General features: G+C 40.9%; 1 protein-coding gene across 1 annotated transcript in view; it reads right to left on the bottom strand.

The window, feature by feature from the left end:
* The window catches only part of med27 (mediator complex subunit 27), a 106848-nt gene that overhangs the window by 26036 nt on the left and 68088 nt on the right, over positions 1-12724 (bottom strand). Inside the window, exon 5 of the mRNA XM_017716112.2 lies at positions 818-925. Within this exon, the coding sequence (XP_017571601.1) occupies positions 818-925 (108 nt within the window). The remainder of the gene's footprint in view (positions 1-817; positions 926-12724) is intronic.

The raw sequence follows: 12724 nt of genomic DNA, 5'->3' as shown, positions 1-12724 counted from the left end.
AAATCAGCTGCTTGTTTAAATAACCAGAATCTAATTAAGTTATACATTGAAAGTAAGAGGTGATTGGCTGTTTTTCACACTGAGCCATATGCAATTATGTGACAAAATTTTGGGGCAGGTGTAGCCACAGCAGTCAAACCCAGCTGTACTTACACAAACACAGGTGCACTTACCTGCCTTAGGTTAAATGCCTCATAAAACTGCAACAGAACAGCAGAAATCTATGCAATAAACTGATTGACTGCTAGTTGTTTTCCTGATTTGCTTTTCCTGAGTGTGTATCCTGAAATACTGTGACATGTTAGCATCACAAGCTTCTGATTTTTAAGTCTTTCTGACATGATGGTTCACATTTGCATATCATTGCTGTCCAAAGAAAAACAGGTATCTCCAAAACAGTAACTTTACAGGAGAAGGCAAAAAACCCCTAAACTTTCAATGCAAGTCAATGTAAAGAGATTTTATTTCAAGTGATTTTAAAGCATTTCTACTGGTCCATCGATCGTGATTTTTTTACACAACATAAAGGACAGCTAATGTGTTGAAATGATGCAGAAAAATAAAAATCGACAAAAATGGACATGCATGGTTTTCTTTGGGCAGCAACGGTATGTAAATAACTTGTATCTGTCTTTAATGCAAAAAAATGGCTTAAAGGCTTAATCAAGAGCTCATGTCAAGGCCGGGACTAGAATTTCCAGAGCCATTCAGAGTGGCAGTACTCTAATTCATGGTCATTTTCGTCACAAAGCCTGACCCTGGGTCGGTCCTGAGAGATCTGAGCATTCCTAGAGTCCAGCCACGACTTAACCTTTACCTTTCCATCCTCGGAGTGGACATTTTCGTGGTATCCCCTGACGATGGTGCGGTCGATGAACAGACTCCTCATCACCACGATGGCTTTTAGCACCTTCCCCAATGTCACCTGCACAGAAACGCACAAGATCACATCAGGATCAGCTCTCAGCGTCTCCACAGCACAACCTGCTGTAAATCAGCTGATTTTAAAGGAGTAGATCAGAAACAAATCGCAATATTTATACATCCAGCCCCAAAATGTAGCTGAACAGTCAAGCCATCGGCACTGCATGGGACTCCATGTATTGCATTGCTAAAATCTTGAAACTTGAATTTTGTCCAAAATTGTACTCATTTTATAGATATCAGTAGGTCATAGCGTTGCAAACCTACTTTCAGGGCAGGGCAGCAATGATAAAAACTATCCAAAATCTTCCAAATATATCCTAGTGTCACAGCATCAAATGACATTTAAGCTCATTCACTCAGTTAATCGACCTGTATTTCATAAGGGCTATAAAGAATTGAATGAAGCAGTCAAGAAGCCTGCACCATGAGCGTTTCTTTTTCTGTGCTGACCAATCAGGTTAAAGGGGGGCTTCAGAGACAGCTGTACAGGAGGAGGGATTAGTCACTGTTTGATCTCATGTGACACGTCAAACAAGAAGCAGTTATTAGTAGTAGTGACATTTTGTTTTCCCACAAATATTTTCCGAGTACAGCTGATAGATAGCCATGATGTTCAGCATGTTAGCAACAGGCAGAAGTGTAGCCAGCAGCAGATCAGAATAATGCAGAGCAAAATCCCAAGGAAAAACAGGCTGTGCAGTGCACTTCGCGTTTTTCAGCCTTCACAGAAAGTACATTCAAAGCCCCCTTAGATAGTTTATAAACATTAATCAGACACAAACCGCAAATCCAGAAATAAACATACGGTTTGTTTAGTTTTTATGCATTCTTACATTCATTCAGTACAATTAACTGCCATGTATATCATTTGTTAACTAAATATTTGTTATCTATTAAAACGGCTAAGACTAAAAACATTTGCTGTGTGACACCTATAGTAGTCTGAATAGTCATTTTTAATATCAGATATTGTGCCAACTTCTTTCACTGAAGCCATGACACACCAAACATGACAACATTGCAAAATTGCAAATCATTCAAATGTTTTTTTTTTCTGCAACAAAACTATACGCTCCGGATATGACAGACTTTTTTTTGGAAGTGTGCCATGATGTTCGTGCCCTAATATAAACAAATGGACAGAACATTAATGAAAAAGATATTCCTTGACTCACACAAAAACAGGCCATTGTGACATTATATGAAATGCTCTCTATTCAGGGAAAACGAAAGGAGATGAAGCTTTTTTGTCACCAAGCCAACGCCAGTGATGGTCGGAGAAAGTCTGCAAAAAACGGTAACACTTTATTTGGAGTGGTCCTTTGTAGATGATTAATAAAATCTTAACAGACCATTAGTAACACATCAACAACATAACAGTGAAGTAGCAGTAGTGAAGCATCTGAATACACTGAAGTAAATATCTTGTAGATGTTCTGCTGACCTGCTAACCTTACCCAACCCCTAATCCTAAGCCTCATATGTTTTTGACATGTTACTGAGAGTCGGTTGAGTGTTTGTTTCATCTTAAAGGACCACTCAAAATAAAGTGTCACCAAGTAAATCAGCGGATTAAATAATGCTTTAAAATTCTGTGGATCAAATAATCAAATTTTGTGTGTAAGATATCCTCACTTATACATGTGCTATTATAAATCGTGCTTGGTGTGTAAAGGCCTTTAGCCCCATAGAGTAAGAGCTCCAGAGCAAACTCAAAACATGTCTTGACTGACTGATTACACTTGGGGTAAAGAGGAAAACTGAGTAAATTAAAGGCGGAACCTTTAAAGACTGAAGTGTTTGGAGATCAATAGAGAGAATAAAGCTTCTAAACCGTTCCAGGGTAAGTGGATAAGAAACCTGTCTGCAGTCTAACCTCCAGTATTCTGCACGGATACTTTCCAAAACCCCTGTGCCTGCTGCGAAGCATTAAAAATCGGGAAAGGCTTCAGTTGGGCCTTCGGAGTTCAGCTAGACACAAACCTCAGCGCAATACTCCAACTGCACACCTGCGTGTGTGTGTTGGGGGTGGAGAGAGAGGAGTAGGAGGACAAGGAGACGAGAGGGGGATCGTTAAGCCCCTCTGCTTTCTTTGTCAAAGCTGTTCAAACAGCAACACCTTTGCTCGAACAAAACAGCAGTGCTTATTGTTTGAGCCGCTGTGTGTGAATTATTAACGTGGCTGTGAGGAGGCAGAGCTGCAGAGCTCTGACTGACATTTCTCTCAATATCACCACTCTCTCCAGCGCTCAAGGAGGAGGCTCTTTGACCTCACCACTGACCGAGAGGAGTAGGGAGAGAGGGGCGCAGCAGGGGGGTAGGACAGGAGGAGGGCATGACAGGAATCTGCCCAAAGAGGGCCTGGAAGGGAGGAGCACAATGAAGAGCAGCAGGATAAAGTTCATAATATGAGTTCTGGAGCTCAACTAGACCACACTCAAACAGGAACACACACACACACACACACACACACACACACACACACACACACACACACACTCATTTTGATACCTTCTCAGGGTATTGAGTCACACATTTTGTAATTTATATTTATACATACAGAACAGAGAAGAGCAAAAATCACCATTTATTTATTAGTTAAAATGGCAGTAAAGTACAAAGTCACTGCAAATCAATACAAATTACTCGGACTGATCATCTTCACCCTTTGAAGAAACATTGTGATGAAACATTTATGTTCCATGGTCTCTTCCAGGTTGACGATGCCCCCATTTACAGGGCTTGAGGAGAAACCGAATGGGTAGATGAGCATGAAAATGACAGAAATGATATGTCCTTCACAGTCACCAAGCCTCAGTCCAGCTACAGAACTCAGGGAGGTTTTAGACCTGTCTTTTAGAAGAACGTGTTCCTCCCTCCAGTATAGTTGCAGAGCTATAGAATCTATGCCCCATGTGTCAAACTCAAGACCCGCAGGCCAAGTCAGTCCTGTGACACACCTATTTGGCCCCCAAACATATTTTCATTTCTATTAATATTAGCCCATTATTAGCCCAGTTCCCAGCATGCATTGCAATGTAATGTCTGCTCCCACACCCTCCTCAACAATGATCTATGGGACTGCACCACAAAAAAACATGCCAGGTGTCTAGTTCAAGCCAATGGAGAAATCTACTGTATACCGGGGACATTTAAAGAGGTTCAACAGTCATCTGTAGTTAATGTAGTCTACTGGTTTATCTAAAAAAATGTTTTTATTTAAAATTGTTTTTGTGGGCTCCCGACTGCTACAATCGTCAAAGCGTTGGTCGTATCATCAGGAGGTCGCAGGTTCAATCCCTGGTGAAGCTACAGCCAACCGTAGCTGGGAGTCCAAGAGAGCACAATTGGCTTCACTCTCTCTGGGTGGTAGGATGCCCCCCCCCATTGCTAGTCAGCCCAGGTGTCTGTTATGATGATGTAACAGACTAGGCGGTTGGCCCTTTCCTCTGAGCGCTTTCAGCTGTCCAATGATGAAGCTCGAAAAGATGCGGTGGTGCTTCACAGGTCTTGGAGGAAACCTGTGTTAGCCTGGGTGGTATTGTGTGATTGGGGGAGCCCTAATTAGCTAAAGTAAGGCCCTAAATTAAGGAGAAAATTGGGTTTTAAACTAATATTTTAAACAAACAATGGCCAGTTGGGGTCAGGGCAAAATGTTAAATAAAAAAAAACAAAAAAAACAGCTGGCATCTTTGTTGAGATTTTTTAATATGGCCCTTTTAGTGTTTGAGTTGACACCCTATGCCAAGGCAAACTGGTGGTTTATGGTGGCCCAGCACCTCACTAACATACTTCATATGGGCTTTTCCTTAAGCTTCCATCGATATGTATTTCAGTAATAAATAATACGAATTCTGAATAATACGAATATCTGAATTTTAAGTGCTGTAAATTTTACATAAGGGCCCTTTCTGTGTGGAGTTTCATGCTCTCCCAGTTTCTGTGCGGGTTTCCTCCTCACAGTCCAACGACATGCAGTAAGGCTGACTGGACGTGCTATATTGTCCCTAGATGTGAAAGCATGTCTGTCTGTCTGCTCTGTGATGGATTGGCAGCCTGTACAGAGTGTATCCTGCCATTCGCCCAGTGACTGCTGGGATAGGCTCTGGCTCCCCCTGTGACCCAGAAGGACAGGAGGTTTAAAAATGTTACTTTTTGATGCAAAATCTAACCCTCACCTTAACCTCAGTAACCTACAAAAAACAGTTTCAGTTAAAAAAAATGTTTAAATATTAGAATTATCATAAATGTCCCAGTTTCAATACATTTTTGTGACTTTTCTAGAAAAACCAATAAAGTAATACAATTTGGATTATAATAATAAAACATCATTTTTACACAGCTTCCGGCACAGTGCCGAATGGGCAGGACTCTGTTATGTTTGTTAAGGAGGCCTCACTTCAGGCCCAATCATACACAGCCTTCACCAGCGTTTGGCTTGATGGATTGCTCTGAAGTCGGGGAAGAAAAGCAAACAGATAACTGAAGAGCACGGACAGAAAATCTAATGACGCTTCGTGCATACATGAATAAATACATTAAGGAGAAATTATTTGGTTTGTCTTTGGGTGAAAAAAGGCCTGCTGCCTAGCAAAAAAACAAAAAAAGCATGTCACTGTCTCAGACTGGCAAGTCTAATTATTGAAGAAGACCCTGCAAAAGCATCTCACAGAAAACAGCATTTGGAGAAAGATCTGGCCTCAATTAGCGAGATGCTAGAGAATCCCCCAGAGGAACGCCTCATTACTGTGCACAGACTGGCCGTCCGAATAAACCTTAACGGCACGTTAATGGTCACTGGGTGGAAAGGTGATAATAGAAAAAAAACTGCATCTGCTGCAACTCCGTCAAAACATCATCACTACACGGCTATTTGCTTCCAGAGATTCCAGCAGAGCACCTCGCATATCAGTGATGCTTCACTTACATGAAATTAGAGGGATAATGAGAAAAGATAGAAAAGAATATTATTCAGTATTGTCCAGAATTCTGATGACAGCTATACAGCTGCCCTGAGCAGATTCAAAGCTGAAAAATCAAGAAAAGCGATGTCAGTCCATCCAATGTATAAGCATACAGAGGAACCAGGTGTGTAAAAACACACTGATCAAGTTTTCTGATAAAATTTTACAACGATTATAATGATATTCAACAAAGTACCTGTTTGCAGCCTTTTTTGTAGCAGTGTAAAATGTGTAAATAGCTCATCTGTGTACTGTCAAGGTATTTTTTTAAGATAATTCTGTATCCTACCAAAATAATTACCACGTCAAGGTAAGGTTAAGGTTTTTTGATGCACTGTATCATTTGCTAGGATCTGTAGTCAGACTAAATCAGAGATTCACAGCACTAAGTGGCTCCTACTGGACCTCAGTGTGACATACAAGGCAGAGCCTGGGTTTCATAGAAAACACACGATTGACCAAGACACTGACTACACAGTATACATATAACACTTCAGTATAAAACTAGGCTTAAAATTCAACAATAAACACAATGCTAAAATCTACACAAATGTAAGCAACGCAAAAGAATGCAGCCCTAATAAACACATTACACACAACATATACACAATATGCACAATAAGCCTTTTTTAGGAGGAATTGTGGAGACTAGATTTCAGATACCCTATTTGAAGGGAAAGTCAAAAGAAAATAAATGAAAAAACAGTGGTTTCTGAAACAGGAGAACAAAACATTAAGAAAAGATAAAGAGAAAAACGGGACTCCTAACAACCATGGCATTCCGGATGGCAAGACATGGCAGACCACGGAAACTGCCCTCAGATAAACTTCTGTGTGATTTTCAGTTTATTATGCGTTCTGATCTTCTTTCCTGTCACCCCAAAAAATGAATGGCTTGGATTAAATGAGCATTTGGACTATAAATGAAGGGCAGTGTGTAAAGCATAACAGCAGCAGAGCACAGTGCAAGTGATATGCAGACCACTACAGATCGCGGCTTAACATATTCCGCTAATGAACAGTCCAAGTATGGTTATGCTTTGCCATTCTGTTACGGTCGCGGTCATTGCATCAGCACAACCTGCTAACGAGGGCAAATGAAACACGGCAAATTACACAACTTTCCCTTTAATACTCTTCACTCCACGACTCCACCGAAACGCAGGGAAACGAGAAGTCCTATGAGGTGATCAATCATGTTCAAAAGGAAGGGAGGAGGGAAAAAAAAAGAACTCCGGCAGAAAGAGCCATTCATATTTGGCGAGGCCTTGCTCTGTGCGCCCTGCCTGCTGCAAGGTTTGCTTATTAAATTGGTGGCTGTCGGAGCAGCCCGGAGCCTGGCCTCTGCTCTCCTTAGCCGGCTGACAGTAGCCCTGGAAGCTGCCATCCATTACTGCCCACCAACAAAAATTGAAATATTATTTTTTTCACAGCAGGGATGAAGCATACAGGGCAGATGTGAGAGAAACTAACACCTACGAGACGGTTCTGGTTGTTCACTATTGGGATTTCTGTACTTTACATCCGGAACTTTACTTTCTCTCAATGTAATATGAAATTCATTTTTCATTCATTTTGGTGGCTGTGCCAATAAAGTAAATAATAAAATGATACAAATATTTTCCCCACCCCTTTGTTCAATGTCTCTATTTTTTTGGCTGCTCATAATCAGCCAAAAAATATTAGTTGGGCCATAATTTTAACTTTCCTGGTCATTCTTTAACTGGATGGTCCATGATTACCACTCAAGGACTGCTCAATAAGTTGCCACAATGATCTATTAACACGCTGTTACTCAGGTCTGTTACTCACTAATCAGATTCTTATACATAATAGAGTACATTTCTCACTGTCTTGTCTGACAGACATATACAGCAGTGTGCAAATAACTCTTTTGTTTATTAAAATTCCAGTCAAACAGTAAGTACAAGTTATCAACATTCCAGTATCAGAAAAAATCCGGAAAAAATATATTTAACAGATAACGACACAAAGACGCCTCTAGCACTAAGTATAATATCAAATCTAGCAGTATTGAATTTGTCCGGCCTTTAATTCTACTGCCACTTTAACTCATCCATCTTAAAACCACTGAGATGCAGCTGTGCCCTCCCAACAAAAGATATTCCCAAAGCTCGCACTGATACTGTTCCCCTTCTAAGGGACACTAATATTCACACAAATAACTACCCAAACACACCTCAGCTGCCGTGAATGTTTCATGGTCATGTGCATCTAAAATAGCTGAAGGAGATATTTAGATGCAAGATTATCCACTTGCAAAAACTGGCATGCAAAAGAATTATTAAAGGCTTGAGAGAAAATGGGCCCCTTAACAATCATGGAAAAGATGGAAGACCCCAAAACTGCAACCATCAGATAAACAGGACTTAAAGCTTTTATTTTTGAGAGAAAATCAAGCTCCACTTTTGTTTCAGATCTGAAAAAAAATCCACATGTGTTTGTCAATCCTTCCACTGTGAGAAGACAACTCAGTGCTATGGGTCTGAAAGGATGAGCAAATGTGAGGAAGCCGTGACTGAGAAAAGGAAACAGACAAAAAAGAAGACAAAGTCCACTGGAACAGAAATGATACGCACACTAAGGCTTTATGCACATAAGAGTCTAAATTTGTATTTGGGATCACTTGGATGTTGAGAAGTCGAAAATGTAACCAACTTCTAAGACTGAATTTTGGAGGTGTGGAAAAACATCCCTGTAGATTTCTTTGAAAAGAAAGTCTCCTGAAAAGAACGGAAGCTGTGGTAAAGGTAAAGTGTGGATACACTGAATGCTGAATATATTGCTATGTTCAGCTGTTGAAGCTTCTTTGTAATTTTCTGTTAAACACTGTTAAACCTGCTTTTCTCCTCCTGACACTGAAAAATTAATAACTTGCACTTTAAAGGGTGGTCTCTGACTTTTGCACAGTAATGGATAATGGACATGGTCGGTGATACCACATAACATTAACCCAAAGAGGATGGAAGAGGAGGATGGGTACTTTTTGTTGCTTTTCCCTTAATGTCGGGGCTGTTGTGCTCTTAATCTACATTTGCACTACTGTGTAGTTACTGCACTGAATTCACCATTAATTCCAATATATGCAGCCTATGTTTTGGTCACTTGTGCTGTGCGTCCTGCAAATTTTCTCTCTCATGTATTACTGTCCGGAGGCCCTGAAGAAATCTTATTTCGTTCCATTGTAAACATGGATATCATCACATTCGGGAGAAAATCATAATCAGAAATTATAATAATGAAGTAAATTACCAGAAATAACAGAAAAAACATTCACATAAATGTAACAAGATTATTTTGCCCCCCATGTCACAGTTGACCATCTTTATTTTGTCCATTCAACATAAACTAACCAACAGTAAACTGCAACTGATGTGTTCAAATGGTGTTTTCCAAATTTTTCATAGGACAGCGATGACATGGATGGGATCACACAGTTAAAGGCAGATTCCCTCACAACGCTCTGGAGATCGATGGCACAAAAACAGACCAGGAACAGCAAGTCTTCTCCAGACAGCAAGCTAAACGGTCACGCAGAGCCTTTGGGGTATCGATATGTATCCACTGACTTAAAATTCAACTCATCAGTCACATGCAGTCATGTGCTCGTGCACAGAAGGACTCGTTGCATGTCAGCGTCTATGGATTTCCCATTGATCTGTCCCTTAATGCATTCTAAAGAGAACGAGAGTCTCTGGGGTTGTTTGGGGGGGAGGGGTGGTGTAGTTGTTTGGCAGGGGAGGTGTCAAATCTTGTTGCTCTCTTTGCACAAGCAGAGCACTTGAGCACTTCACAAACATGATGCATCTTTACTGGCCAAACTTCAGCTTGTACGGAAGCACCTTTGCTCCTTCCATAGATCATAGGTCAGATTAAGTACAGTTGAGCTCCTCGAGCTGAACTTTACATTTTCCACCTCCACGATTTGAACATATGGTGAAGCGGTCCAATTAAATGCAAATGTTTTGAAACATTACTTAATGCATGTTTTTCATAAACATTAATACATTCCAATCTAAAGGTTTAGCAAGTGCCTAACATTTGCTTTTAAGACAAAATATTAATAGTAAGGTTGAAGTTTATGCATGACTGTTTTCCAAATTTGATTTAAAAATGAACTGCCCCAGAAGTTGCATCACTGCGAAGAGGGACTACTTTGAGAACTAAAATATTATTACGGTTTGATTTTATAAACCCCCCCATCACTACATAATTCTACATGAGTCATTCTAAGAAACGTCCACTTTTCTATCTATCCATAGGTGTCACTGATCCTCATTGGTGCTATACATGAGAACCGTAACACCAGAGACATTTTTAATACATTTTAATATCATTTTAATGCAGTTTTGAGAAATATGAGGGGTCTGTGTCAGGAATTGAACTTCAAAATAAGGGGGAAAATTGTCTCACTTATTTCAGACTGGACTTAACTATGTACTGGAGAAGTAAATGAGATGAAGGAGATCTCATTTAGAGCATTTCTCCCCTCTGGGTTGTTCTGAAGTTCAAACGATTAGTTTCAAGGTTTATAAAATTTTTCAATAAAATCAGCTCAGTCACTAATAAGTGTATAAAATTGTTCTAATAATCTAGTGCTTCACAGGTTTCAGATAATTAGAAAAACACAAATAAGCCACAAATAAAAATGAATTATTGCATATTAAAAAAACAAAAAAAAACGGTTTAATATGGCAAGTGAATCCAAACTTCTGTATGTTACTGTAAAACCAAGCTGGTTGAAGAACAATGCATAAAATGACTATATGAGTCCTGAACAACTTCACAAGTTTCAAATAGTTAGCAGGACACAAGTAAGCTGAATGATGAATGAAATTGTAGAAGATTAAAAAAATGAAAATCCCTTCCTGGATCAGGGCCTTGTCGTGGCAGGGATCTTCAGTGCAAATCGGAAGCAATATGCTCCTGGTAGGGTCTCCCAGGGTGAACAGGTCTGGAGTGAAGACCCAGACCAACACGATCCAAAAACCCACCATGGACCTACCCCTGGAGCCAGGCCTGGGGGTAGTGTCCCCCAGTGAGCGCCTGGTGGCCTGGCAGCCCACATAACCCGCCTGGGCTCAGCCTGAAGAGGCAACGTGGGGGGACCACCATTTTTAAAAAAAGGGGACCGGAGGGTGTGTGCCAACTATCAGGATATCACACTGCTCAGCCTCCCTGAGAAAGTCTATGCCAAGGTGCTGGAAAGGAGACTCTGACTGATAGTTGAACCTCAGATTGAGGAAGAACAATGAGGATTCTGTCCCAGCCGTGGAACAATGGACCAGCTTTTCACCCTCTCGCAGATTGTTGATGGGGCTTGGGAGTTTGCCAACCCAGTCTACATGTGTTTTGTGGATTTGGAGAAGGCTTACGACCGGGTTCCCCGAGATATCTTGTGTGAGGTCCTCCGGGAGTATGGGGTACTGCGGCTACTACTCCGGGCCATTTGATCTCTGTACTCCCAGAGTGAGATCTGTGTTCGTATACTCAGCATTAAGTCAGGCCCTTTCAGTGTTAGCATTGGGCCCTGTCTCCACTCCTGTTCGTGATATTCAGGCTGGGACAGGCGGCAGCAGTAATGCGGTCACTGAACCGAACTGTAGTGGTGAAGAGGGAGCTCTCTGTTTACTGGTTGGTCTACATCCCATGTCTCACCTATGGTCATGAGCTGTGGGTAATGACCAAAAGAATGAGATCGCAAATACAATCGGTGGAAATGAGCTTTCTTTGCAGGGTGGCGGGCTACACTCTATTTCGTAGGCTGAGGAGCCTAGCCATCCGGGAGAAGCTCGGAGTAGAGCCGCTACTCCTCCACATTGAGAGGAGCCAGCTGAGATGGTTTGGGCATCTGATTCGGATGCCCCCTGGATGCCTTAATATGGCAAGTGATTCCAAACTTTGATTGCTAATAAAGCCAGGAAAAAACAAAACTTTGCTTACTTTTAAGTTGAAAAGAAATTAAGATACATGTTTTTTTTTTTTTTGACAGTGTCATCAAGTTTGTCAAATTCAAAAGTCATTTCCAATAGTTAACAGGACCCCATTAAGCTGAAGCATAGAAAAAAAAAAATAAAGAAATGTTAGATGTGTCAATGATGAACAGAGGTGTATAAGTTTCTAAAATAACAAAAACATAAAATAAAATGAAGACAAACTGATAAGTACAGTATATTATTGATCATTCTATTCAATTCCTATTTACAGAATTCCTGAAATACTGAAAATAACTTGGTGAATAGTCTGTAATATTCTACATTGTACTGGTTACTATGGATGGAGCAGTCGTGGGCTGGAGGTTAGGGAACCAGCCTTATGACCAGAAAGTCGCCGGTTCGATCCCCCTCAGCTGACGGTACATGTCTGAAGTGCCCTTGAACAAGGCACCTAACCCCCAACTGCTCCCGGGAGCCGTGGATAGCTCTGGCCACAGCTCCAGGCAAGTGTGCTCACTGTCCCCCTAGTGTGTGTGTTCACTAGTGCACATGTATGTGGGTGTTTCACTGCACGGACGGGTTAAATACGGAGGTCTAATTCCTGTACAAAATGTACAAAACACAGTAGGCTAATGGTTTGGAATTCTACTGCATGAAAAATAACAAAAATAGTCAGTACGGCAAATGATTGCAAACTTTTGAAGACTACTGTCCATCATGGATGGGACACTTTTTTGGACAGGTGACACGTACTGTGTTTCGAACAGCGCTGTGCTGCATTATTAACTTATAGCCTGGTAGAGACTGATGGTCAGTTAAGTACAGTTTCTTTTAAAAAGTGGGCTTGTTTATATGTTCCCTCTGCAGGGCTGACTG

The sequence above is a fragment of the Pygocentrus nattereri genome, chromosome 28 (genome assembly GCF_015220715.1).
Source record: "Pygocentrus nattereri isolate fPygNat1 chromosome 28, fPygNat1.pri, whole genome shotgun sequence".
NCBI lineage: Eukaryota > Metazoa > Chordata > Actinopteri > Characiformes > Serrasalmidae > Pygocentrus > Pygocentrus nattereri.
Note: the sequence above shows the minus strand (reverse complement) of the source record. Positions and strands in the feature narration are given on the sequence as shown.